We start from the raw sequence: 26918 nt of genomic DNA, 5'->3' as shown, positions 1-26918 counted from the left end.
GGGGCCGCCGGCGCGGTGGCGCCCCCCATCGGCCCGGCGGGGCCCGCCCGGTCCCGTCCCGTCCGCCGCCGCCGCCGCCGCCGCCGCCATCTTGTCACCCCCGGCGGAGGGGAGGCAGCGCCCCTCCCCGCAGCGCCGGGCCGCGGCGCTCGGCCAGGTAGGCCCCGCCGCCCGCAGCACGGCCCGAGCGGGGAGGGGGCGGCGGGGCCGAGCGGGGGGAGGCGGGAGGGGAGGGGGTGGGGGTGAGTAATGGGGGGGAGTGGGAGGGGGGAGTGGGAGTGGGGGGGGGTGGGTGTGAGGGGGTGTTGGAGTGTGAGAATGTGGGGGGGTGTGAGGGGAGTGTGAGCAGTGGGGGGGTGGGGGGTGAGCGTGGGGGTGTGAGGGGGTGTTGGAGTGTGGGTGTGAGAATGGGGGGGTGAGTGTGAGCAATGGGGGTGAGTGTGATCGTGGGTATGTGAGTGAGTGTGAGCGTGGGGGTGGGAGGGGGTGTTGGAGTGTGGGGGTGAGAATGGGGGGGTGAGTGTGAGCAATGGGGTGTTGAGTGTGGGAGTGAGAATGGGGGGGTGAGTGTGAGCAATGGGGTGAGTGTGATCGTGGGTATGTGAGTGTGAGCGTGGGGGTGTTGGAGTGTGGGTGTGAGAATGGGGGGGTGAGTGTGAGCAATGGGGTGAGTGTGAGCAATGGGGTGAGTGTGAGGGGGTGCTGAGTGTGGGTGTGAGAATGGGGGGGTGAGTGTGAGGGGTGAGTGTGAGGGGGTGCTGAGTGTGGGTGTGAGAATGGGGGGGTGGGTGTGAGAATGGGGCCTGAGTGTGAGCAATGGGGGTGAGTGTGACCATGGGAGTGTGAGTGGGTGAGTGTGAGCAATGGGGGGTGAGTGTGGGTATGTGGGTGTGAGCAATGGGGGGAGTGTGAGGGGGTGTTGGAGTGTGGGTGTGAGAATGGGGGGGGGCGAGGAGAGAAGTGTGAGCAGTGGGGGGGGGGTGAGTGGGGTTGAGTGTGAACATGGGAGTGTGAGGGGGTGTTTGAGCGTGAGTGTGATCACGGGTATGTGAGTGTGAGCAATGGGGGGTGAGTGAGCAATGGGGGCTGAGTGTGAGCAAAGGGGGGGAGCGTGGGGGTGAGTGTGAGGGGGTGTTGGAGTGTGGGAGTAAGCATGGGGGGGTGGGTGTGGGGGGTGAGTGTGAGCAATGGGGGGGCAAGTGTGAGTGGGGGGTGAGTGTGAGCATGGGGGTTTGAGTGGGTGTGAGAATGGGGGGCTGAGTGTGAGCAATGGGTGTGTGAGAGTGATCATGGGGGTGTGAGCAATGGGGGGTGAGTGTGAGCATGGGTATGTGAGTGTGAGCGTGGGGGCGTGAGTGGGTGAGTGTGGGTGTGAGAATGGGGTGGGGGTGTGAGCATGGGGGGCTGTGAGTGTGAGCAATGGGGAGTGTGACTGTGTGAGGGTGTGAGTGGGTGTTTTGAGTGTGGGCATGGGGGGGAGATTGGGGGGTGAAATTGGGGTGTGGGGGTGTGAGAGTGAGCACTGAGGGGTGTGAGCGTGAGCATGGAGGGGTGTGAGTGGGTGTGAGTGTGAGTGTGGAGGGGTGTGAGTGAGCATGGAGGAATGTGAGTGTGGGGGGTGAGCGTGAGCATGGAGGGGTGTGAGTGGGTATGAGTGTGAGTGTGGGGTTGTGAGTGTGAGCACCAGGGGTGAGTGCAGCCGAGTTGGGGGATGTGAAAGAGTGTGAGCGTGGGAGCATGTCGCCGTGGGTGGGGGCTGTGAACGGGTGGGTGTGAGTGAGTGTGGGCGTGGAGGTGTGAGTGCAGGGGGGCGTGTGAGTGAGCGTGATGGGGTGTGAGTAGGGGTGGGGGGGTGTATGAGCGTGACGGGGTGTGTGTGCAGGTCGGGGGGGGGCGAGGATGAGTGTGTGTGTGTGGGAGGGTGTGAGTGCCTGGGTGTGGGGTTGTGTGTGAGCATGGGGGGGGTGAGGGTGAACACAGGGGTGCGTGGGGGGTGTGCGGGTGTGCATGGGTGTGAGGGGTGTGCGGGTGAGTGTGGGGCAGGGCGGCGGGCACCAGATGCACGAGGGGCGAACGTGGGGGGCACTGGGGGTGTCGGGGGTGCCAGGGGTGGGAGGTGCGGGAGCTGGGTGTCAGTGGGGTGAGGGGGGGTCGGAGGGGCTCGGCAGTGGTGGGAGGGGGGCTCACTGGGGGAGTGGGGGTGGGTCTGGGGGTGTGAGTCTGCAAGGGCCGTGTCAGAGGGGGGCCTGCCCCACTGCCGGGGGGGGTCCCTGTGGGGCACCAGGCGTTGGGGTCCCGTTCGTGAGGGGTTCACCTGGGTGAGATGCGGGGCAGGGAGACCCCCCCCGTTTTGGGGGGGACATGGGGCTGTAGGGGCGAGGTGTGGGGCAGAAGATGCCACTGGCAGAGGTGCCTGGCACCGCGGGGTGGCCGCTGTCCTGCGCGGGTGACGCGGCGACCCACCGGTGTGTGTTGGTGCTGGGGGGCTGCGAGGAGGGACGGGCATCCGGCACCGCTGCCTGCGCCTGCCAGACTCCACGCGTGTCTTTTGGGTGGCACGTTGTCTGCCGATGCGGTGGGGTGCTGCCAGGAGAGGGGCTGGGGTGGGCGAGCGCGGTGCGGCCGGGCAGGGGTCAGCGCCATGGTTTACTTTTACCAGACTCTTGTGGTTTACTCTAAAAATTCTAGTCTAGTCTCCGACCAAGAGGCAGGGGGCCGGGGGGAGGTGGGGTGCAGCATCTCGCTTTTGGGGACCACTCGGGCCCTCCCCGGTGCAGTCGGTTGCCCACCCATTAGCAAAACGCAGCCGTAATTGCCGGGGAGCACGGCTCTGCACCGACCGACCTGCGGTTTCTGCCGAACCTCTTCCCGCTCACCTGCGACGAGGGGGTGGAAAGAGTGGGAAATATCTAATGAACTTTGCTTATGCCCTTTGTTAACTGTGTAGACAAAAACAACGCAAAGCCTGCTCCTGTCCAAACTCTGAGAGTTTTTTCTTGTACTAATTAATCCGTCCTCTGTCTGGAGCTGTGTTGGGGTCCGGTCCCCAGCCCGGCAGCCCCTTAACGTTGAAGCCCCATCCTTGTGACTGCAGCGAAGTCCGCGTGCCGTACCAGGATCCCAAAGCCTTTTGTAAGCACCAATGATGAGTTTTTAAAGGAAAACGCCAGTCTCGGTGTGAAACCAGGTGCCGTCCCGCAGGGAGGGATCCCTGCCTGCCGAGGATCGCAGAGGAAGGAGAGCAAAGCCTTTTAAAGGCGGGTGATGCGGCGAAGCCGGTGCGAGGGAGACCACGGCACCCCAGCGCGGCGGTGTTTTCGGCGGCTCTCGGGTCATGCCGGGAGGTGCCCCGATGGGTGCCGCGCTGTGGGTCTGTGGTCTCACCGGTGTTGCCGGCTGGCCACAGGAGTTGCGGATGGGGCAGAAGGTGCCGTTGTCACAGCTTTTAGCTGATTCTTCCTCTGAAACCTCCCTGCTTATTCCGACCGCCTTGAAACTCACTGCGTGATGCAGAAATGTCTAAATTTAGGAACTCAACCCCTTGCCGCTTCCCCTCCTCCCCCAAGCCTGGAGTTGACCAAGCTTGCTCTCCCTCCGAGCCTTTCTCCTGGTGGCACCCAGTGTCCCCCGTGGCTCTTCGGAGAAGTCCTTCGGCAACGATGCCGAAACGCTGCGGGCAACTCGGCACGGCTCCCGCTCTTCGGGGACGGGAGGGTTTGTGTTGCCACAGCCGTCGCCAGACCTCGCTCCGCGGGGTGTGTGGAAGTGTGGTTAAAAACATGGCAGGGAAAGATGCGAGAGGCCAGGGCGAGGAGCTGGAGGTGAGTGAGGTCGGGGAGGAGGGATTTGGAGTTGCAGGAGAGGGGATAGGAGAGGGTTTGAAGTCAAAGGTCCAGGTCAAGACGTGGAAGGAGGGAGGGAGGGCGAGGAGGTAGAGGCCATCAGCCCCACGCCGGTTCCTGCCTGCCGGGATCTGGCATTTGAGCCCCTTTCCCCGCTCTCCCCAGGTGGAATGGGTTTGGGACCCGGCATCAACCATGCTGAGCTGGAGGAGGTGGGTGGGCACAGGGTTGTTGGGTTCGTGTCCAAAGAAGAGCAATGGAGCTGGTGAAGGGCCTGGAGCACAAGTCTTATGAGGAGCGGCTGAGGGAACTGGGGTTGTTTAGCCTGGAGAAAAGGAGGCTGAGGGGAGACCTTATGGCTCCCTACAAATATCTGAAAGGAGGTTGTAGTGAGGTGGGGGTCAGTCTCTTCTCCCAAGTAACAAGCGATAGGACAAGAGTAAATGGCCTCAAGTTGTGCCAGGGGAGGTTTAAATTGGATATTAGGAATAATTTCTTCACCAAAAGGGTTGCCAAGCATTGGAACAGGCTGCCCAGGGAAGGGGTTGAGTCACCATCCCTGAGGGTATTTAAAAGACACACAGAGGTGGCTCTTGGGGTCATGGTTTAGTGGTGGACTTGGCAGTGTTGGGTTCACGGTTGGACTCGATGACCTTAAAGGTCTTTTCCAACCTAAATCAGTCTGCAATCCTGCGGGAGGGGGGCACGGTTCCTTGTGAGCGATGGGATAGTGCCAGTATTTGGGTATGGAGTCAGCTGAGCCCACCCTATCCAGGCAAATGAGCCATTTCACCCTAAACCGTTGCCTTTCCAGACTGTTCGCTGCTGTGGGTTTGGATGTAACGAAGCAATCACAGTGATTTAAACGAATAAGTACATTATTGAGTGCCTGGCTCGAGAGGCTTCCCTGTTCGGAGGATGACTAAGGGCACGTCTGCCCCAGCAGGCAGGAGTGTTGGGTCCGTCTCTCCATGCACTGATGCCAGCACTGGGATTTCAGGCTGGAAATCTGAGCTGGCTGCAGTCAACTGGCTCAGCTGTGGAAACCATTTTGGGCCAAACCGCTCCCGGACCCGCATCCCGATCCAGCCAAACTGCTCCTGGACCCGCATCCTGATGCAGGTGGTGCTGCCTGGGGCCTCGGGTGAAGACGCAGGCAGTACCTGGGCAGGGCTCTCTGCCTGCGCTGCTTTGCCTGCACTTTCAGCGTAGATCCCTGGTTAGCGGCCAGAGCGAGGGGAGAGACGTGCCCTTCCTCGAAGTGATGGGGCCAGAGATGCGCTGGGAGGGACAAGGGCTCCGATGGGATTAAGCTTAAATCAGCTTTTTCTGGCTGTGGCATGCAAAATTTTGTCACCCAGAGACTGAAAGCTGCAGCCTGACAAAAGTTGTTTCCCTTGGTGTAGGGGACAAGGGGAGCGCAATGCCCTGTGAGCCAGGAGGGGACAGACCTGGGAGTCGGGTGGTCCCTTCTGGAGTTGAGCTGTTTTGTATTTTAGAATAATTGGGGCTGAAACAGGGCTCTAAAGCCACAGTGCTCGCTCGAGGCACGATGGTGGGGTGAGCAGGTGGATGGGAACCAGACAAGACGCTGCTTTTGTTCTGCTTTAGGGATGGGGACCTGCTTGTCCCCATGGGCCTGCTGACGGCATCAGATGGGGGGTCACCTAGCCCTGCATTTAGAGTAGAGTTTCCCTGGCCTGTTACCTGTCATCGGATGGGGCTGGTTGCTTCTCTCAAGACCCCAGAAGGACTGTGAGGGCTGAAGCTTTAAAAACGGGGAGTAGCTTGCGGGCAGGTCGGGTGAGCCCCTTGCAGAGGTGGCTGGAGGTGGTGAGCTCTTGTCGACTGCTGAGCTTCAGGAGAGGAAGGGTTACGGTCTTCTCCCACGTTGGGGTTTGAAATGGGGGTTTGAAATTTCCCAGCGAGGGCTTACCTGTACCCCGTACCCCTTACCCGTCATTCCCGAGTAGCTGGTGCCAAGGAGAGGCTTTGGCAGATTTTTAAAAAAGCTGTGGCCATTATAGAGGTCTGGTGATCCGGGTGCGATCCCTTTACGTGGGAGAAGAGGGACACTTCACGTGGCCTCACCGCAGCCGCTGGCGTGTCAGGCCAGTGCAGCAGCTGGGAACAGAAGGAAAAACTTCTAACCCCATGGGCTGGATTGACCTGGATCCTTAACTCTTGTGTTGAGTACGAGCCCTGTATCCCTTTGAAGAAAAACGCACTCCTCCATTTGCAGGTGACCCTCCCTCTCCCTAGCCGCAGGGCAGGAGCTTCCCTGCTCTTCCCTGCTCTTCCCTGCTCTTCCCCCCTCCGGGGAGCCGGGGAGGAGTTGGGAGCCGGAGCCATCGGCCCCCTCAGAGAGGCAGCATCTCTCCTGGAAACAGCTGTCCTTGCTTTCCCTGCTGCGCTTTGCCTCTGCGGAGTTGTCAGGTCAGATAGAAATCGGTGAGGTTTCTACTCCATACCGTGATCTTACCGTCCTGGGGGCAAGTGGCCAGTCTCCGAGCAGTTGCCTGTATCGCTGCCTAATGCAGATTGTCAGCGGGAATGTTGGCATCTGAAAGCATCCACGGTCCAGGGATCTGCTTTGGGATTTCCCTGGGTGGTCCGGTCTCTCCGTGAGGCTCCCAGCTCCCCGGGGCGTGCAGAGGTGGCTGTCCTCATGAACCCCGTGGGCGAGCGTGCCGCTGTGCTGCTAAAAGCTGCGGAGAGAGGCTGATTGAAAGCTCCTGAGGCTGGTAGGAGGCAAGACTAGAGTGTTGCTGACCTTGGGAGATGGGAAGGTGGCCTTCATCTTCCTCTTCTCACTGTGGCATCTGTCCTTTGGCTTTGACCCATGGCATTTTGCCCCGTGATCGGGTATTTGAGGAGCTGACTTTCCCCCGCCGTGCCCTAGTCATGCCTCCACTCTCTCTGCATCCTCCCTGGCTCATCGTGTTCCCAAATCACTATTTTTACGCTTTCTCCTTTGCATGGTGTGTGGAAGACGCTCCTGAGAACATTCCTAACTTGTCGATGAGTTTAAGGGAGGACGTGAAGTTGGTTTCTTTGCCTCTACACTTATTAAAATCTCAGCGGAGAGTGGCTCGGCAGCATGAGGGGCAGTGCCTGCTGTGCCGACCTCGGGCCAGGAGCAGCTGCTCAGCTTCGTGTGCTCCCACCAGCATGGGAGTCTTGGCTGGTGGCACTTGCCAGATTCCTCCTGTACCTTCTTAAAATCAGATAAATCCACGTGTACAGAGTCACCATCCCGGGAGGTATTTAAAAGACGTGTCGATGTGGCGCTTGAGGACGTGGTGGACCTGGCCATGTTGGGTTAACGGTTGGACTTGATAACGTTAAGGGTGTTTTCCAACCTCAATGGTTCTCTGATTCTATAGCCACTGTGTATGTCTTCCCTTCGGAGCAGCCCCAAGATTGCAAAAGTTAGGGGCACGTGAGTATTTCGGTGCTGCAGCCTGCCTCCTGCCATGCGGTTACACGTTGCCTGCCCTGAGCTGCGGCTTTGTGCAGGGCTGGAGGTAACGGTGACCCTTGCCGGCTCTCGCCTAGCCTCACCGCGGCTGTGTCCCTTTGGTGTTGGTGAGCTCCAGCCGCCGCTCTTTTTGGAAGCACCTCTGGCTGCAGCCGCTTCCTGAGGGAACTCACCTGGCTGTGGGAAAGGTCTTCTCCTCCTCCAGCTTCCCTCTTCGTTTTGGGGAGGGTTCCTGGAGCCTGCGGCACTCGGGTGCTGCGCCAGCCGGTCAGGGAGGCAGCAGCGGGCTTTCCCCGATCCTCCCCTCTGCTAGCAGCCTGCCTTTGAGCCGAGTGGAGAAGCCAGGCTTTGAGGTTGGATGTGGAGCTGCTTCTAGCCTGGCTGTCGTTTCCAGGCTGCTTCTGTCCTCTCGGTTTCGACTGCAGCTGCTTCCCTTGTCATTTCAGTCCGCTGAGTTGCTCTGGTTTGTTATCCAGAGCTGGAAACGCGGATAGTAAGCTCTTGCTCTCCGTGTCTGCGTGCTCGGCTTGCCTTTCTCAGCTGCCTTCTCCTCCAAAGTTCTGGCTGCGAGTTTATTTAGTGCCATGAAGGCTTGTTGCTTTTTCCAGAGCCCAAAAGGCGCGGTCCTGGCCAAGGAGAGCAGCAGTCTGACCAGCGGGAAAAGCCCAGAAAATAGGGATTTGGAGAGACGCTGCCTCGCAGGGGAGATGAGCTCAGGGAGGATTTCAAGGCAGCGCTCTCAGCGAGGGCCGTGCCGGTTCCCCCGACTGCCGACGGTCGGCCAGGGCCAGCTGGAGGGCAGTGGTGTGCCGTGGGACGGTGCAGCCGGCGTTTCCCAACCGGGAGAGAGGTCGGAGCATGTTCCCAAGGCCTTGCCTGGCTGTCCCCGGCTTCGTGCCGACAGCTCCTCGTGCGTGAAAGGTCAGCAGTTTGCCCGAGCTCGTGTCGGGGAGCTGGTGTGGAGTCAGAGCTTCCTCCGACCCCGGGGGGCCTGTCCAGAGGGGACCGGTGCCGTCCAGGCAGCCCCAGGACTCCAGCCAGCACATCCCAGGGCCGATTCTGGCTTTCTAGGGAGGATGATGGTGGCCGTGGCCTCGTCTGGGGCTATGGGCTTCTCACCGGGGGCTGCGAAGCCGCAGCAGGGGCTCCGCTTGGAAGCAAGCATCGTGGGTGGTTGGGTGGGATGGTGGTGGCCCGTGGGACCACGGGGTTTCTTACGCCCGGGTCTGTTTCTGAGCCGTGTCGCTCGGTGGGGTGGTGCAGCGGCAGCGGGGGGACGTGGTGACCCACAGCCCCCTTTTCATAAGGGATTCAGAGGGGCAGCTGGGGGGGTTCGTGTCTGTGCTGAGGGGAAGGGGCCTGCCCAGGCAGGGATGCTGCCTGTTCTGCCTGCATTTTATCAGAGGGCAGTTTAACCGACGTCAGGAGGTGCACCGGCTGCTTTCACCTCAATGCTTCTCCGATAACATTCCTTACGTTTCAGTCATGCCGCCGAGAAAAGGAGGAAGGACGTCACCCTTTTAAAGAGACCAAATGCTGCCTCCCACTTGTATTTGTTATTTTAGTTTAAAAATCCTTCAACAGATTGCTTCCTGCGGAGGGGAGCCGGGAGTGAACTCCGCAGTAGGGAAGCACGGGGAGCCAGTGAGCTGCTGCCAGTGTTTGTGAGTTAAAAGCAGTAAGTGCAGAACGCCCAAGAAGCCCCCAACGGTGGTTGACATCTCCAAAACATGGGATGCGCGGAACTGAAAGCTGCCCGAGAGCGCGCCGCTTCCATTAAAGCCTTTAGAGGGGGGAAAAAAAAACCCTCTGAAATTAGCACAGAACAGAGAGGATGGCTTTTTTTCCCAAGCTCTTCAGGTTAAAAATATTTGAAAAGTGGGACAGGATGACAGGATTCCTGGCTTATTTCGCCAGCCTCGCGTGTGAGAGTCTCAGGCGCCGGAGAGCGTGCCGCGGGGAGCGAGCCTGATTTGGCCAGAGGGGAGATCGCCGGTGCCGGCACGTAAGCGATGTTGCAGTGGATCGGAGCAGGGAGGTGCTCCGCGTGGAGCCTTCTCCTGCCCTGGGACGGTGGGTGGCTCGGGTGAGCCGAGGCTCGTTAGCTGCCCGTGCGATTGCTCTCCACACGTTGCGGGTGGGTTTCCCCCGCGTGGAGCAGAGGGTCGTGCCGAGCCTGCGGTGGTGCGGCCGTGTCCTCGCTCGCTGCCTCATGCCCCGAGGAAGGTTCCTGCTATTTTTTCCCTCCCTCTCTAATGTCTCTGCGGTCGTTCTCTTCTCCCCGTCAGCACTTTTCACCCCCATCCACAATGCCAGCAATGCCGCAGCAGTAATGTCACCTCTGCGCCGGAGTCGGCCTTGCAGGCAGGCCTGATCCTGCCCGCTGCTGGCCTTGAGAGAGCGCCGCGTCCCCTCGCGCCGGCTTTTCGGTGCCGGCTGATCTCCCTCGCCGTGCCGCGGGAGGATAAATGGGAACGCCGCGTTCGCAGGCCGACACTGCATGTGCCCCGGCGTGTTCTCTTTGAAGTCGGCGGCCTTGGCTCTTCCTTCTCCCTGGCCCCCTGCGCTCCTGGTTTGTTCAGAGCGTGTGCTGCTCCTGCCGTGCTTTTCCTGGGACGTTTGCTGGATGCAGGGCGCACCCCGCTGTGGGCAGAACGGCAGGATATTCTTTCTACCCCCAAACAACTTGCTTTTTGCTCTTTGCTGAGCAGAACGTCTCCGCTCCGCTGCCAGGATCTGTGCGCACGCCATTTCACTGAACAGCTGCAGACGGGACTTGGTGGGATTTTTCCATTTTCAGTTTCTGAGTGGTTTTTGTACCTCCCCACCCTCCCCAAACCCCGCTCCGGGCTGCAGGGACCTGGCTGGGCTGGTGGAGCCCATTCACCTGGCAGAAAACTCCTCTTCTTTTTCCTGGGTTAATGAGCTCTGCTCACTCCCCCTCGGGTCGGGCAGTGGAGGACAGCAGCCTCTGCAGCAGCAGAGGGGCCGGATCCTGTCCGTCCAAGCCCCAGCTCTGCTCGCAGCTTGCAGGCAGCTGCCTGCCTCTGGCTCTGTACCAGCTGGGTAGCATCTACCTTTCAAGATGCTTATTAACCCTTGCGCAGGATATTAAAAATGCAAAAGGGCTGTCTAAATGCTCGGTGCTCCTTGCTGGCCGGGGCTCGTATTGATTTATAGACTCACCGACCGTGCCGTGACACGGCTTGCGGGTGATTTTGCTATGGCAGGAGCAGAGCCTGGGCTGCTGTGTCAGAATATTTTCTATTTTGGGTAAAAGACCGACTGCAAGGCTAGTTTCCCGCTACCGTGGGAGGGTGGGGGACAGCAAGAGCAGCATTCCCGAGCCCACAGTCCCAACTGCCGGACGTCTGCCGGCTCCGCGCCGCGTCTTGCCCTCTCTTGGAGGGGAGCTGGGCTTTCGGTACCCGCCCGTGTTTCCTGGCTTGTGTTGTTCAGCCAAAACATTTCTTCCATGGCTGCGTATCCCCTTTTCCCGGGTGCTGCCTAGAGGAGGGGGAGCAGCTGGGCTGGCACGCAGCAGGACTCGTGGCCCTCTCCTCCGCGGCCCAGCCGGCTGACGTGGCACATTTCACCGCCTGGAGCGTTCCGGCGCTCACCGGCATGTAACGGGAGCTGCCCTGCTGCACGTACCGGAGGGGCTGCCAGCCATGGGAGAGCGTGTGGTCTCACCGGGGCCGGTGGGCTCCTGGAGAGCTGCTGGTTGTAGTGGGTCGGGGTCTCGCTGCGGGATCCGTGTGGCTCGCAACGTCCCCAGTTGTCGGGAGGCGGAAGAGCTCCGTTCCCTGTGTCCTTGGGGAGGTGACAGGGTTTGGCACGGAGCTCTCTGGGCTCTGCCAGGGCCGGCTCTAACCTCTGCTCGTGCTGGGCACCGAGAGCTGCCTCCATCCCCGCTGGGTGCCCGGGGAGAGGCACGGGGCAGCTGTTGGAAGGAGTTGAGACGATGCTGTTGCTCCACAGAGATGAGGTGAACGTGGGGAAATTCCCAGGGGGACGTCAAGAGCCAGGCTGGCCACCTCTGGGGGCGAGCACTCGAGCTGGGCAGTCAGCCATGAGCTGAGAGGGGCCGTGCTCGACCCCCGTACCTCTTTGGGCTGCTCCTTCGGGAAGGCAGGCGCTGTGTTTTGGGTCTGTGCAGCCTTTCCGATGAACAGAGCTCCCTTCCCCATCCCGGACAGACCTGCTTTCTCCATTTGTGTGTGTACCCCCTGCTCCCCGGCTCTGTGGAGTTTGGCCCCATTCTCGGCACTGCCCAATTCTTCTGTTGGTGTCTCTGTTTTACCATTTTCCTCTCGTTGGGGAAGCAGGCTCGGGCCAAAGCTAGCAGGTTCAGGGAGGAGCTGGTGGTGCTCGCTCCTAACTGGAGCTGGAGAGCAGAGGGAGTTTTCTGCCCTTGGCTTCGGTGGCCTCCAGGGTGGACAGAGCAGTTTGTGGGGGGAGAGGACTGGGCTGGGAAGGGGCGTGAAGGAGGACAGCCCAGCTGTCGGCTCTGCAGACCCCGGAGCCTGCTTCCCAGCAGAGACCCACTGCCAGGCTGGCAGCTCGGGCACAGGTTCCCTCCGCTCTGCCCGCCAGCTTTGGTGCTGCCGGGTGTTCCCTGCGGGGCTGAGCCGTGCCTCCTGCCCACCCTCGCTTTCTGCAGCCCCCCCCAGCTCCGCTCGGGTTCGCCCGACACGCACCCCCTCTTTTCCCTGTTTCTCTCACAAGTGTGCCTTGGTCTCATCCCAACTCACGTGTGTTTATATTTTTAGGGTGATTGAGGTACTGCGCCTCTGGCCGTGGAAGCATGTCGGGGCCAGTGCCGAGTCGGGCCAGGGTCTATGCAGACGTGAACACTCAGAGACCCCGCGAGTACTGGGACTACGAGTCGCACGTCGTGGAATGGGGGTACGCCTGGGAGATAGGAGGGGGACCTACGGCAGGGCCCGTGCGCGAGTGCTACCGCCGCTCATCCTCCGCGGCGCGGGGACAAACGCCCTCCCGAAGGCAGGAGGGCAGGTCGCGGAGCCTCTGTTCCGGCCGCGGTGTGAGGGGTGGCACCCAGCGGAGCGGGCACCGGCATTTTGGTTTTCGGCGTTGCCATCCAGCGCCCATCCAGGGGGCTGCGCTGCCAGGGGCGGGAAGCGGGGGGACTGATTTCCAGGGGAGCCCTGGGCTCGAGCCTGCGGTTCCTCGGCAGCTTTGCAAGCAGAGCCACTTGTACCGAAGCGTTTCAAATAGACCTGGGTGCCTGGCTTTAAGCACACAAGTAAGCGCTTAATTAAAGAAGCGTGATGAGGGTTTGGTTTTTATCGCTGGGAAGAATGGCTACATCTAAAGACAGCACCCTCCGCGCTGCTGTCCCCAGGGCACTGATGGGGATAACGGGGAGCAACAGTGGGAAGCTTGGGAAACGGTCCTGGAGCGAAGAGGGGTTTGAAAGGACGAAGGTCAAAGTCTCGTGACTATTTTTTTTTTTTGGAGTTTCCCTGAGGACTGGAGTCTCTGAGAACTTGAAATGAAGACGACCAGTTGATTGTTTTATACGGCAGCTGGCTTGGCGACGAGCTGGGCAAAGGGCCAGCTTTGACTTCTCAGGTAGTAACGTAGCACTCGTCAGCAAGAAATGCTCCCCTGCTCGAGAGCACCTTCCTTCCCGAGCCGTGCACCCGGTGCTTCAGGCCGAAGGAATGCTGCCCGCCAGGGACAGAGGCTGCTCTTTGTTTGGTAGTTGTGGTAAAATCTGTAAAAATAAGTCTTTTATCTGAGGCCACGGCGAGACCCTGGGCGCCGAGGAGGCTGTTCCCATGCTGCGGTTGGCAGCTGTCTGTGGGGTTGCTGCCGGGGCCGGATTAGGAGCCCTCCCCGGTGCAATCCCTCCTCTCTGCCCAGACCCCGGCTAGCTGCAACGCGTGCCCGCCACCGGTACCGGTGACCTAGAAATGAAAAGCTGTTTATCCACTTCCAAATCTCCTGCGCCAGGCAGAGCCCTGGGGAGCCTTCAGTCACTCCGAGATGGTAATTCCATGTCTTCTGCGAGCATCCTGGGGTTTTTTTGTCACCCAAACAATCCCTGCAGTTAATGTTTTCCCTAATGTTAACCCTGAGCCTTCCCGTCTGGTTCCTAGTGAAGATGAATTAATCCTCCCCATCTGTAATGCGTGGTTCACCACGCTCCCTTTATTCGTATTTGCCGAGCGTAACCTCGGGTTAAGGAGCAAAGCAGCCTGGTGCGGTCGGGTTGTGCTACAGCTCCACTGCCCATTTGAACTCTCCTTCTTTTCCTTGTGGTGCTGACAAGTCATCTCCTGTATTGTCTCTGGTAATTAGCAATTTGTGAAGTCAAGCTTTCCAGCCTGTAATTCCCTTTCTTTCCCCCACTTGTTTATCCTTATCAAAGCCCCGGGGGCCCTGTGCCTTCCCTCCTTGGTGTAGCAGAATTAATTGCCGATACTTCTGCTGTTTCCTTCAGTCCCCTCAGGTGACTTTGGTTAGACCTTAGTAGATTTAAATACGTGGAGGTTTTATGGGTGAGAGTTGTTTTATTATCTTCTGATTTCTTGTGTGGAATATTTATCCTTCGGTGTGCGAGATCCTTTAGACCTCAGTATAAAGGAGGGGTCGCAGAGGAATTTTTCTGTCAGGTGTTTTGTCAGTCTCTGCCATTAACTAACTGATGGTGGGCTCTGGAGTTTCAGGTGAGCTAGTCCTTGCAGCCCACCGCCTCCTCTTCGTAACTGAGAAGAAGGAAAGGTGGAAAGGCATCGTCTCTGCACAACCTGTAGCAGAGCTGGGAGGAGAGCTAAGGTTGGGAGGGGGAGAGAGCGCCAGCGTTGGGAGTTGACAGAAGCGTTTTCGGCGTGCCGGAAGGGTTTGCCGGCAGGGCTGCGGTGCGTGCAAGCGTTGGGGGGGCTGTCCCCGAGCTCCCCGTAATGCCCGTGAGGTCTGGTGTCCATCTCCACGTGGAAACTGCTGAGCCAGCGCTCTGCCGTGTGTGCTGCCGGCAGCGCTGCACCGCAGCGGTGCTCTCCGGTCGTTCGCCGGTCGGTTTGCATGTTCCTCTGCGGTGGTAGCTGCTTCTCTCCAGCCCTAGGCACTGTGGTACACTGCTAGCTCTCCATTTACCGTAGACTGACCCCCAGATCTTGACCTTCCCGCTCTCCTTGGGACAAGCGTTGTCTCTAAAGCAAGCAGTGCTCTGTTTTGAGCCGGGCGCAACCTCGTCATCTCTTATTTCTCTGTTTCTCAAACAGCAACCAAGATGACTATCAGCTTGTGCGGAAACTTGGCCGTGGCAAATACAGTGAGGTCTTTGAAGCCATCAACATCACCAACAACGAGAAAGTGGTTGTGAAAATCCTCAAGGTAGGTGTGTTTGCTCACTGTTTTGTTCCTCTGCCGATGCTTCTGCGTCCTCCCTTCCTTTGCCTTTTCCTGCCTTCTCCATTTGAAGGGCTCTGTCGATATTTGGATGATCTCATCTTAGCTGAGGAAAACACCAGTCCCCAAGTCAAAAGTTTTAGGTAGCTTGTCTCCTTCCCAAGAAACCAGATTTATGGAGACCCAGACGGGCTGGGCTGTTAGAGCTCTTTCACTGAATTACGCTTTTTTTGGGTAACTCTTTCCAAGCAAACCAGGGGTCAGAGCAGGGAGGCAGGGGATCACATACATGCAGTGGAGGCAGAAGGAAGGTCCTGCGCCTGGCCTCGTACGGATGTTCTGCCTGTGCCCCCTTTGCCCTCCCTCTTTGTCACCCGCCGGCGTCACCGCGGTGAGATTGTGGTGAGTGATGCTCTCCTCCTGACAGGCGGCTGCGTCTCAGCGGTGCTCCGCGACTTAGGGCAAAGGCTTTCTTTGGGCCTGTTTCAGGTCATGGTCTCACCAGTTCAGCACGAGTACTTGGCTTGTTCTGATCCAAGTTCATAAAATCCCCATGCTGGATTCACGGAGCACAGCTCCCTGCCCGAGCGAGGGCGCACGAGCCCAGAGATCTTTCCCGGGATGAGCAGAGCAGCGTCTTGCAACGGAAGGTCGTTGCAACATGTGGTGTCTTGGCCGGTAAGTTGCAGCCAATTCCTGCCCTGGAGATGAGCATGGTTACACCAATGTGTCCCGGGAGCTTAGGCAGGGCACAGAGCGGCTCACCAAAGCTAACAGAGTCCTGACCAATGGGCTACAGGCCGTGTTTAGGCTCGTCAGCTCGTGGTGGCAAGCTAATTTCTGTGGCATGACCAAGCCATATGCAATTATAGTCTGTGGAATGTGTGAGTTACAAAGTATGGGGACACACTTAAGAACATTGCCCTTGTGAGAGAAACGGTGAAGGTGGAAGGAGTACAGAAATTAAGGAGCACAACAGAAATACACGTTCAGAAAAGCTCGGGGCAGGTTACAAGTGAGAACGTGAGAAATGTCCTTGTTAATGTGTTTGCCCAGCCTGTGACGGAGAAGCAGAAAGCTAGCTGGAAAGGCAGAAAGAGCATCCCGTCTTCAGAGGCAGGAGAGGGACTCGGGTTGGCTTCTCTGAGCACTTCCAGAGCTGTCTCTGTGCTTACTCTGCAAGTGGGGGGTCATTTCACCAGGCAGCTCGGGCTGGGGACTGCTTGTGAGGAGTTACGGAGACACAGATGGGCTTGGCTGCTAGAGCTCTTTTCACTGAATCATGCTTTTCTTGGTTAACTGTTTCCAAAGTTTCAGTCAAAGATTTAACCTGGGACCTGAAGAAACTAAGCTTGCTCTTTAAAACCTTGATTTGTAGTAAAATAATCTCCCAGCTGTCTTCCAAATGCTAGAAACTCCATTCCTTTGGAAGCAGAGAGCTGTTAGGTGGACGAGCTCACAGGCTGACGTTCTCCAGGGTGATTTGAGTGACTGAGGCATGGGATCACGCTCCCTCCATTCTCCCACAGGGCTGGCGTGGGGCTGGGTGACGCTGGGTACCCTGTCAGGGGAGAGCCACCATCCTCGAGAGCCACCTGCGCTCCTCGGGGTCAGACGCGGGCTGTGCAGGCTTAGAGAATGCGCCTGCTCATCACCGTTTCTTTTGCACCACTGAAGAACTGCACGCTCCTTTGCCGTTTCCCTGCCACGTGTACAGCCCGTCACGCCGGAGTGGCTGGAGAGGTCTGTCCTGCTGGTAACTGGCTCTCGTTTTCTGTTTTCTCAGCCTGTGAAAAAGAAGAAGATCAAGCGTGAGATTAAGATCCTGGAGAATCTCCGAGGAGGCCCCAATATCATCAGCCTGCTAGACATAGTGAAAGATCCTGTGGTAAGGAAGGGGAAGGGGCAGCTCTGACACCCGCAGCTTGGGGGGGTGCGAGGGAGTCCTTCAGACCCCTTTCCACCCCATGAGCTAGGAGTCTCTCCGAGCTCGGATTGACTCCCTGGCCCACTTGGCATCCATCTGGCAGCTGAAATCAGCCTGGGGAAATCTCTGCGCCTGTTCCCCACTCGAGCACTGCTGAGACGGTAGACGAGAGGGTAGAAATGGAAGGAGATATTTCTGGCTGATCCAGCAGTGGCAGGTGGAGGAGGGCTGTGCCTACAGCGCCGTCTGCTCTCGTTCCCGAAAAAGTGGCTGGGAACAAGGGGTGCCTTCTGCCCACTGGGTTCTTTGGCTTTCAAACCACCCTGGTCTTGTGCAGCGCCAGGCTGCTTTCTGTTTGCTGGGTGACCCCCCCTGCCTTTGCGAAGGCTGAGGAGAAGGACAGGCAGCGGCCAACGTGAGCAAATCGGCGGAGAGCGGGAGGAGGTTGGGGTTGCGCTATCGTCAAAGCAATCCGGCGGAGGGAGGCTTTCCTCCGCCGTCGTGCCTCGGTGCTCTGCGGTGTGCTGAGATTCTTCACTCCTCCCAAAACCAGATGATGTTTCCTTTGTGGCGCTGGCCGGTCTCCTGGCTCTTGCCCAGGGGCGGCTTTCACTTCTGTTATCCCCGCGGAGCCGGGGTATCCCACTGTCCCCGCCGGTTTCTAATCCGGCCGGTGTGATCCGGGCAGGATTGCTGGTTCAGGTCAGTCATGTGGTGGGCTCTGCTGCCCCGAGTTGGGCAGGGGGGCAGGCAGCGCTCGGCAGGACCCGGAGGGTTTTGGGAAACCCGCTTTTGGCAGCGGAGGTGAGAGTTTTACATGGGCAGACTGATAAAGGCCGTGGTGTTTATGTAGCACGGCTGAATTTCTCCAAGGCCTGTGACTTCGTGCCGCCTGACGCGCTGATTAAAAAGCTGCATTAGGATGAATTAGCAGGGCGTATTTGAGCCAATTTTAATCCTCTGACGGGCCGTGAAAGGCAGCTGTTTGCGGGGAGATAGCAGCGAGCAGGGGCCCTGGGGACAGGCTCTCGCTCCGCTGCTCCTTTTCCAGACGGGGTCTGCAAAGCCGGCTGGTGACGTTTGAGGTGACAGATCACGTCGTAGGGAAGGAGAGCGGGGGGGTTACATGGCTGGCTCAGGATCCGAGGTGCAGGTTCTCGTGTTGGGGTGGGCGGCTGTTTTGAGGAGCGGAGGGCTGGTGGGCTTGCTGAGGGCGATGGCCTCTGCACAAGTGCTCAGGGTGGTCTGTGGCCCAAAGGGCTGACCTGGCCTCCTGTGTGTATTCAGGAGGGGCTGTACAGACAGAGAGGGGGATTTCTCCCTGCACACAGACCTTGGGAATCCTGCCCAGAGGTCCAGCGTCCCGCTGCAAGGAGGAGGAGGAGGAGATCAAAGAGAAAGGGGAAGGGGTGGGGAGAATCCTACAAAAAGAAGCCAGAAAACGTGGTGTGAAACCTACAGCAGCAGCTCGCTCGGCTCCTGAGGGGGGCTACGTGCCCCCTCCACCTGCGGCGTCTCCGAAAACGCAGTTTGGGAAGCCCCAGCTGGGCCTGTCTGGGAGGGTTGCGGTTGGCCGGGGCTGCGCAGCTCTGGCGCTGGCCCCTTCTCCTTTCTGCCGGTGTTTCTATGAAGTCTTTGTGAGATCGGGTTGCTGACAGCTGAGGCAAGAGCCCCTTTCCAGGGTATAACCTTAGCTCGCTCTAGCGATGCTGGCAGGCACCGCTCTTATAAATCAGACCCCAAGAGCTCCCTTCCTTCCCACCTCACCCTGACCCAGCTTTGCTGGGTCCCGTTCGGTACCCAGAGGTGGGCGCATCGGGTCTGATCGCTGGTAGGGGTCTGTACAGGGCACACGTGCAGCTGGTGGTGTAAAGATGCAGCTCCTAATGCGCTGGATGCTGCTAAATGCTGGGCAGCAGTCCTGTCTCGAGAGCAGCTCTTGTTGCAGTACAGGCAGGACCTGGGGCGGCAAGGGCAGGAGGGCAGGAGCTCCTGGTGGGTGCTGGAGGGCCCTGGGCTGGACACAGGGCAGTTGCCCGCCTGCCTGCCCGCCCCCTCCTGCACTCTCCTGCCTTGAGGAAGACTAAACCTCTCTTCTTTTCTTTCTGTCTCTTGAACTGATGCCGCCATCCTGCAGTCTCGGACGCCTGCCCTGGTTTTCGAGCATGTCAACAACACAGACTTCAAGGTGAGCGACCACCACTGTTGCGGACACCGCCTGAATCTGATGATGGCGTGTCTGGGAGAGCTCTTCTAGGCTGTGCTGCAGAGCAGGCATCACACCCTGGCTGCCAGAGGGATTCCCGAGCCACTCTGATGCTGCCTCATGGTGGGGAAGGAACGGTCCTCTATTTCAGAGGCACACGGTGTCACAGAAATGGCTGGCATTGCTGTCGCAGAGGGGCCAGGGGATTTTGGGCTGCAACCAGCGGCTTTTTTCTACATTTCACAGTTAAGGGAAGAGCCAGGGGCACAGTGCTCGTGTTAGGGATTGTCCCCAGATCTCTCCTCTCTGGCACGCTGCTCCAGTGTTTGGCCATCCTGGGCTTGTATTCGCAATCTCATGTTGGCCAACTTGCAGGCTGAAACCTTGGATTAGTTGAGCCTTGCGTCCCTGGAGCCTGGGCTGAGTAGAAGACGAGGGTTATCGAGAGGGGCTGGAGGAGTTACTAAACCAGCAGCCGCTTTGCCTGTGGCTGCTCAGTTGTTTTTGGGGAGTAATTAATGCACTGTAAGTCCTGGAGTGATCCTTTTCCCACCCAATTCTTGTTCCCAAGGCTTGTCTTCGGGCTGTCTCAGGGAATTGCTCTCTGGGCGTTTTTTGCGAGGGCAGTGAGGCGTGTGCTCTCATCCTCATCCCCTGTCCTCAGGATGGGAAACTGAATCCTTCCAGGTGCTGGGTCTCAGAGCTCCCTGGTCCCCTCCTGGGTGGAAGCAAGGTTGGTTAGCCAGACTGAGAGTCTGGCTCCTCCCTGTGGTGTGCTGGCAGTTCCCAGGTGGGGAAATTCGGGGTACAAAGCGGGTACGAAGCTGCCTGTGTGCCATCTGGCCCGTTGGTGCCTCTGGGCCTGAGTTGTGGCTCCACAAGTGTCTGTTCTGCGCCTGCACAGACGGCTGGTGCCTCCACGAGGAGCCCGTGTCCTGCGCCCAGGAGCGGTGGATAAACGTGCTGTGTTTTGTTAACCTGCCTCTTGTCTTCATTCTTCCAGCAATTGTACCAGACGCTATCTGATTTTGACATACGGTTCTACATGTATGAAATCCTAAAGGTAAGCTCCTGGCGGCGGCTGAGAAATCCACAGTCCCAAAGAAAATCCTCACTCAGGCAGAGACCTGCTGCTAAATCTCCCCCGGGGGGTCTGTGTGTAGAAGCAGGAGGTAGAGCACGGAGCTCATTTGGCTACTAAACCCTGCTGGACCGTTGCCTGGCCGTACGCGTGGGATGGCTTCTTGGGCCACCGCACAAGGGGAGGCTCAGAGGCAGGTGGCTGTGGAGCGTGCTAGCGAGCGGCTCAGAGCGTGAGGTCGCCGTGTCCTTGAGAAGCAAAAAGCCATCTTATTTATCTCCCCGGCTATCCCCTTGCAAGACTTCTGCCTCTGCTGGGACCTGGTATTGGAGGTGGCTTGGGTTGCAAGCTGCTCTTGAGGCCAGGACCATGCTGGAGCCTGCACGGGTGGTCAGCCGGGGGTCCGAGGGTGCCGAAACCCTCTCCCAGAGCACTCCTTGCCTGTCCCAGCCATCCCTGCCGGCAGAGACCGGCCAGGATCGACTGCAGCATCCCGGCTTCAGTTGGAGCAGGCACTGCAGGGAGATGGCAGCCTTTGAACGAGGTCTTCTCCAGTGGGGCTGGCACAGGGCTGGAGAGGAAGATGGGGTTTGCCTCCTCACCGCCGCTCGGTCATGCTCCAGCTCTGGGGTTTGGGCTGACCTTCAAAAGGACGTGCTGCGGGGGGGCAGAGCCCAGCGCACAGACCTGCGGCGCAGCAGGCTGGTCTGACCCACGCTGCAGGATTTTAGTGGTCTCCTTCCAGGAGAGGTGACGGCGCGTGCTGGACCCCAGGGAGGGTCCACGCTAGAGGTGACCGCGCAGGATCCGGGACAGGGCCGAGGTCCAGAGATCCCTGGGGAACGCCTCCGTGCCTGTAGCTTTTAGGACAGGCGTCACTGAAGCAGGGGCTGACCTCAGTGCTGCCCGAGGTGGCTGGCTGGCTCTGTCCCAGAACAGCCTCTGGGTCTGTCCTTCACCCGCCTCTGGCTGCGGGCTCTCTGCCCGATCCTGCTGCCTTGTCACGCAGAGGGAGGCTTTCTGACGGCGCCCGTTCTGTCCGCAGGCGCTGGACTACTGTCACAGTATGGGGGTCATGCATCGAGACGTCAAGCCACACAACGTCATGATTGACCACGAGCACAGAAAGGTACGGTGAGGCCCCGCTGGCCCCAGATCCAACTCCCTGGGGAAAGGAAAGGGGAACGCTGCAGGGAAGCGCTGGGCTGGTTCTCTCTGCCTGGGTCTGCCTCTCGGAGGGGAGAGGGTCAGCCATGCTGTGCTAGCTCCTGCTCTCGCTGTCACAGGGCTGAGCAAAGGCCGGGAGCTCTTAGAATCACGGAATCACTGAGGTTGGAAAAGGCCCTTAAGATGATCGAGTCCAACCGTGAACCCAGCATTGCCAAGGCCACCACTAACCTATGTCCCTAATCGCCACCTCTGCGCGTCTTTTAAATATCCCCAGGGATGGTGACTCAACCCCTTCCCTGGGCAGCCTGTTCCAATGCTTGGCAACCCTTTTGGTGAAGAAATTATTCCTAATATCCAATTTAAACCTCCCCTGGCGCAACTTTGAGGCCATTTACTCTTGTCCTATCGCTTGTTACTTGGGAGAAGAGACTGACCCCCACCTCACTACAACCTCCTTTCAGATATTTGTAGGGAGCGATAAGGTCTCCCCTCAGCCTCCTTTTCTCCAGGCTAAACAACCCCAGTTCCCTCAGCCGCTCCTCATAAGACTTGTGCTCCAGACCCTTCACCAGCTTCGTTGCTCTTCTTTGGACACGCTCCAGCACCTCCATGTCTGTCCTGTAGCGAGACCGCTCAGCTCCCAGCTAAGAGCCTTTGTGCTGGCAAGAGAACCAGCAGTTTGCTTTTACCCGCTTCCCCACGCTCCTGTTCCTGCAGGCCAGCACAGAGTTAGCCCGCCTTCAGCTGCTGCAGATGGTTGCAGTTTCGACAGCGAAACTTTCCCAGCACGGTTAATGCCGCGCAGTCCTGCCCGTCTCCGGCAGCACCAGCGCGCCCGAGCCCGTATTCAGGCAGGAGAGCGTTGCCTTTAAGTCGGGGTTGGCCCTCGTTAGATCTGGGCCCCAGCAGACCCCAGCGCGGGGAGGGGGCTGAATTTGCAGCTGTTTGTTTGGAAATACAGGTGACCATAAAACCCGCACCTGCGTCCAGTAAACTCCTTTTATTTGCCACCTGTTTGTCAGTTACTTAGGCTTGTAAATGGAACTTTAGATTTCTTCCAGCACCTCTGTAGCAACTGGCCAGCTGGGACCTCAAATAAAAAGGACTTCAAAAGGCGCCTGCTTGGACAGCGGGAGGCTGGGCATCTCTCCATGGCACCGGCAAAGCCTCTTGCAGCCGGTGAACACCCCCGTTATCAGAACAGAAAGGGGCTGAACCCCCCGCGCCGTGCTCTTTGGGCACTGTGCCCTTTGAAATCTTCCCCGGTATCGCCCTGCGTCCTACCGGGTGCGTTTTGTTGTAAGCACCATGTGGCCAATCTTTGCCGTGAGCCAATCTTTCCTTCTCCCCAAATTAGTAGTAAAACCACTGGAGAGGCTCTTTGTGGACGGTAGACGTCATATATCTCGATTTTAATACGACTTCTGACATAAGCCAACCAGGGAAATGTGGTTTAGATGCATTTTCTATACAGTAGGTCTAAAGCTGCTGGAAAGCCATAATTAGAGAGTAATTATCAATGGTTTGCTGTCAGAGTGGAAGGCAGCGCTGCACGGGTTCAAGGGGGATTGTCCTGAGCCTGGCGTTACTCAGTATTAACGACCTGGCTGATGGACCAGAGAGCGTGCGTCGTCCGTAGGTTTTAACGAGCAAAGCTGGGGAGGGCTGCAAGTCCCCTGGAATTCAAAGCGATCCTGACGAGTTGGAGAAAAGATCTGAAAAAACAGGGCGAAACGCAAAGCCCGAGTCCGAAGCAGGGAGTAGTCATGGGGGCAGGCGCAGGACGGGCATCGCAGCCCTGCTGGCTGGGTGATGGTGCCGGCGGAGCATCGGCGATGCCACGAGGAGGGAGGATGCCGCACTGGACCCCCTGAACCGTGGTGTCACACCCACCCGAGATGCTCCTGCTGCAAACCCCTGAAGGGCTGCTGGAGAGGTCGGGGTCTGGGGTCTGCGGGTCCCCATATCGATGTGCTCTCTCCTCTTCTCCTCCAGCTGCGCCTGATCGACTGGGGGCTGGCGGAATTCTACCACCCCGGCCAGGAGTACAACGTGCGGGTGGCTTCGCGGTACTTCAAGGGACCGGAGCTCTTGGTAGATTACCAGGTACGTCCTGGCGGGGTCCAGCCCCTTGTGCCGACAGCGGAGCCTGGCTGTGGAAGACGCAGGCTGGTGTCCTGCGGCTGCGGTGTCCCGCTGCCGTGCAGCCCTGGGTTTTCCCGTGCCCAGGCACATGCCCGGTGGGTTACAACCTGCAGCTGCACGTGAGCGGGAGAGGGGACAGCCCAGATACAACTCGACGCTGGCTGGGAAAGGCTCTTGAGCGATCAGTGTAAACTGCCTGGGGTGAATCCGTGCCAAGGCGTGCAGTTAACTGGGGGAGGTGAGAATAAAAGAGAGTATTTGCCATCCTCCGAATGGCCCTTGAGGTGGCTGCTCTTGGCTGGTTGGCGTCCAGCTTTTCTGCCCACGACCGATGAGGCCACGTGCAGTTCAGGGTCTGAACCTGAAGCCTGTGTTGGAGACGGTCCTGGGCAAGGCAGAGCGTGGAGCTGCTGGATGCGGCACCAGACACCCACCCTCTGCTCTCTGCCGTCCTCTCGGGGGGGGTCTCAGTGTGTGTTCCCCCTCCTGGGCTGTCCTGGCAGCCTGGTGGCTCTGGAGCTTCGCTGACCTCCCCTCTCTCTCCTCTCGGCTTTTCCAGATGTACGACTACAGCTTAGACATGTGGAGTTTAGGCTGCATGCTGGCCAGCATGATCTTCCGGAAAGAGCCTTTCTTCCACGGTCACGACAACTACGATCAAGTGAGCCCCAGGGCAGCACGCTGCCCGCTCCCCCCGTCACCCCTTCCTCCCGCAGACCCTCCCGGTGAGCTGGGCGAGCCCCGGAGCATGCCGTGAAGCAAACCGGCGGCACCGAACCAGCGCGGTGGCTTCCCGACGCTGGCACACGCGTGCTACCTCTGTGTGCTGCCCCGTCTCCCCATGTCCCCCCCCACGCCGGGGTCTCGGTGCTCCCTGCTTCTATCCCTCCTCTTTCTGTCTGGGGGAGGAGTGGGTGAGCTGGCAGCTAAATCTGGGGGTGGCTGGGCAGGGGAGCAAAGCACTGGTTGTACTGGGAGGTGATAACAGGAGCTGTCTGCCTGACCCACGCGCTGTGGGTGTAGCCGGGGCGCAGCTCGGGAGCTGCAGGAGCAGCGCGCTCCATTTCGGTTACTCCAAAGGACGGTGCTGCCGCGGTGGGGTTCATGGGACGCGGCTTCGGAGCTGGCTGCTGCTTTCCAGTCGTATGGCTCCCGTAAACTCAGCCAGCGAACGCAGGCGTGCCCGGCGGGCTCCTAACCCCACCGCAGCCCAGAGCAGGGCCTGCAGGAACCTGCATTTGTGGGATCCTGGCTTCCCCGCTGCACCCACCCTCGGGGCGAGGAGGGGAAATCTGGGAATGCCGACCTTGGAGTGCACTGCGGGCACCTCTTTGCCCTTCCCTGCCAAGAGCGGGACCAGGGCACGCTTCCACATGGCTTCCAGCTGCCCCAGGGAAGGGCTGCGAGGCCTTGCCTTCACTTTCCACCCCGGAGAGGGATGGGAACGCGTCCTTCCCCAGCTATGAAGCTGAGCTGAGCTGTGGCCTCGCTGGGGGAGTGAGGGACACTGGAGTGGGGGGGCCGGGACCCACAGGGCTGCGGCTGGGCTGGCAGGAGCCCCGTCTCTGCCGTCGCCCTCAGCGTTGCTGCTTCACCCTTTCTGCCAGCTCGTGCGCATCGCGAAAGTGCTGGGGACGGAGGACCTGTACGACTACATCGACAAGTACAACATCGAGCTCGATCCCCGCTTCAACGACATCCTCGGCAGGTGGGTGCGCGGCCAAATCCTCCCTCGCCACGGTCGGGGCTTCGGGGCGAGAGAAACGGTCCGGCAGTGCCGGGATTCCCGCTGACTTGTGCTGTTCTCCGGGGAAGGTTGTGGGAGAGGGCAGCGTGGGAGGTGAGGTCGCCGGGCCATCGGCAGGGTGCGGGGCTGATGCAGCTCTCTCCTCCTCCTCCTCCTCGCAGACACTCGCGGAAGCGGTGGGAGCGCTTCGTCCACAGCGAGAACCAGCACCTCGTGAGCACAGAGGCGCTCGATTTCTTGGACAAGCTGCTGCGCTACGACCACCAGACACGACTCACTGCCCGGGACGCCATGGAGCACCCGTACTTCTGTACGTCTGCCGGCGTCGCTGCCTGCCCCAGCTCCTCGGGGCTGCCCACCGTTCCCTCCCTTCTAGCTCCTCTATCCCCCTGCAGGGCTGCTGCCCCATCGTCAGGGGGGGCTGGGCAGCGAGGCACCAGCGCTCCCCTCGGGTGTGCGGGGAGCCCTCGCTGACACCCGTCGCCTTCCCTTCCGCCCCGCAGATCCCATAGCGAAAGACCCAGCCAGGATCGGCACCTCGGCTGGACTCTCGGCCAGTAACACGCCTGTCAGCTCCTCCAGTATGTTGGCAGGTGAGCGCTGGGGCTCTGGCTGGGGACCCCCTCGGCCCCCCCACCCAGGGCCGAGCGTCGTTGCCAGCTCTGGGCTCTCCCCCCAACCCGCTCCTTCTCTCTCCGGCGCAGGTATTACCTCGATGTCCGCGTCCCAGCCCATCGGCAGCCTGGCTGCGTCGCCCGTCATCTCCTCTCCCAACGCTTTGGGCTCGCCGGTCCCCGCCGCAGCCGGCGTGCAACCCTGAACTCACCTCTCAACCGCCGGCTTTCCGCAGCGCCGAGGCCGGTGCCGTGCCTGCCTTCTGCCCTCCTGCCTGACCCACCAGAGCCATGGGCTCCAGCCGGCAGCCCCTGCCCAGAGGCAGAAACAGGGTGGGAGGGCGCTCTGGAATTTTATTTTTATTTCTGTCGAGTATGGAAAAAAAAGAAAAGAAAAGAAAAAAAAAAGAGCAAAAATGTAGGTTCTGTTTTGGTTTTTTTTTTGGTTTTTTTTGGTTTTTTTTTTTCTCTGTGCAGTAACAATATCACACTTTCTGGCGATGGACCAAGGCTGATCTCTGTTGCGTCTCTGTCGGGGTATGGAGTTAGCTGCATTCTTCTCATGAGGATCATGGTTAGTGATGCAACTACAGTGTAGAAATCTAAAAATGGATAATAAAATTTATTTTCTATGTCCCTAACAAACAGGTCAGCGGGACCAGCGGCTTCTTCTTGGGTGCTGGCAGCAGGCAGGGATGCCCTGCCTGGGGGGGGGGTTACAGCACGGACATGGCTTGGCACAAACGTGTCCCCAGGGTGGGGGGGGGCCAGCGGCTTGTGGGCTCTGTAGCCCTTGGGGGTCCTGGTCTGCCCCCAGGCTGGGGGGGCTTCAGCCTCAGGTCAGGGCAAGCCCTGGTATCTGTCCAGGCTGGGGGATGGATGGATGGGGAGCAGCCCTGTGGAGAAGGACTGGGGGACACTGGTGGGTGACAAACAGGACATGAGCCGGCAATGTGCACTCGCAGCCCAGAAAGCCAACTGTATCCCGGGCTGCATCCAGAGCAGCATGGCCAGCAGGTCGAGGGAGGGGATTCTGCCCCTTGGCTCCGCTCTGGTGAGACCCCCCTGGAGCACTGCGTCCAGCTCTGGGGTCCCCAGCACAGAAAGGACATGTCCTGCTGGAGTGGGTGCAGAGGAGGGACATGAAGATGATCCAAGGGCTGGAGCACCTCTCCTATGGAGACAGGCTGAGAGAGTTGGGGTTCTTCAGCCTGGAGGAGAGAACGCTGCGAGGAGACCTTATTGTGGCCTTTCTATACTTAGTAATAGGGGAACTTTTACTTACTTATAAGAAAGATGTAGAGACTTTTTAGCAGGACCTGTAA

The 26918-nt window shown here is 59.2% G+C and overlaps 1 protein-coding gene across 3 annotated transcripts; it reads left to right on the top strand.

Moving 5' to 3' along the window:
* Window positions 1-26240, top strand: LOC104317538 (casein kinase II subunit alpha-like). Of its 3 annotated transcripts, XM_069780233.1 has the most exons (13): window positions 1-157; window positions 12096-12231; window positions 14577-14688; window positions 16490-16591; window positions 18768-18818; window positions 19840-19899; window positions 20963-21046; window positions 23083-23193; window positions 23792-23893; window positions 24840-24940; window positions 25141-25289; window positions 25483-25572; window positions 25684-26240. In XM_069780233.1, the coding sequence occupies exons 2-13, from the start codon at window positions 12131-12133 to the stop codon at window positions 25797-25799; spliced, it is 1179 nt and encodes a 392-aa protein (XP_069636334.1). In that variant the 5' UTR covers window positions 1-157; window positions 12096-12130; the 3' UTR covers window positions 25800-26240. The 3 variants fall into 3 exon arrangements, with proteins under 3 accessions (XP_069636334.1, XP_069636336.1, XP_069636335.1); XM_069780235.1 differs by lacking the exon at window positions 12096-12231 and having other exon boundaries at window positions 3-157; XM_069780234.1 differs by lacking the exons at window positions 1-157; window positions 12096-12231; window positions 14577-14688; window positions 16490-16591 and adding an exon at window positions 17742-17777.
* Window positions 26241-26918: the final 678 nt, after the last annotated feature.

This window comes from Haliaeetus albicilla, chromosome 3, assembly GCF_947461875.1.
Source record: "Haliaeetus albicilla chromosome 3, bHalAlb1.1, whole genome shotgun sequence".
NCBI classification, from domain to species: Eukaryota; Metazoa; Chordata; class Aves; order Accipitriformes; family Accipitridae; genus Haliaeetus; species Haliaeetus albicilla.
Note: the sequence above shows the minus strand (reverse complement) of the source record. Positions and strands in the feature narration are given on the sequence as shown.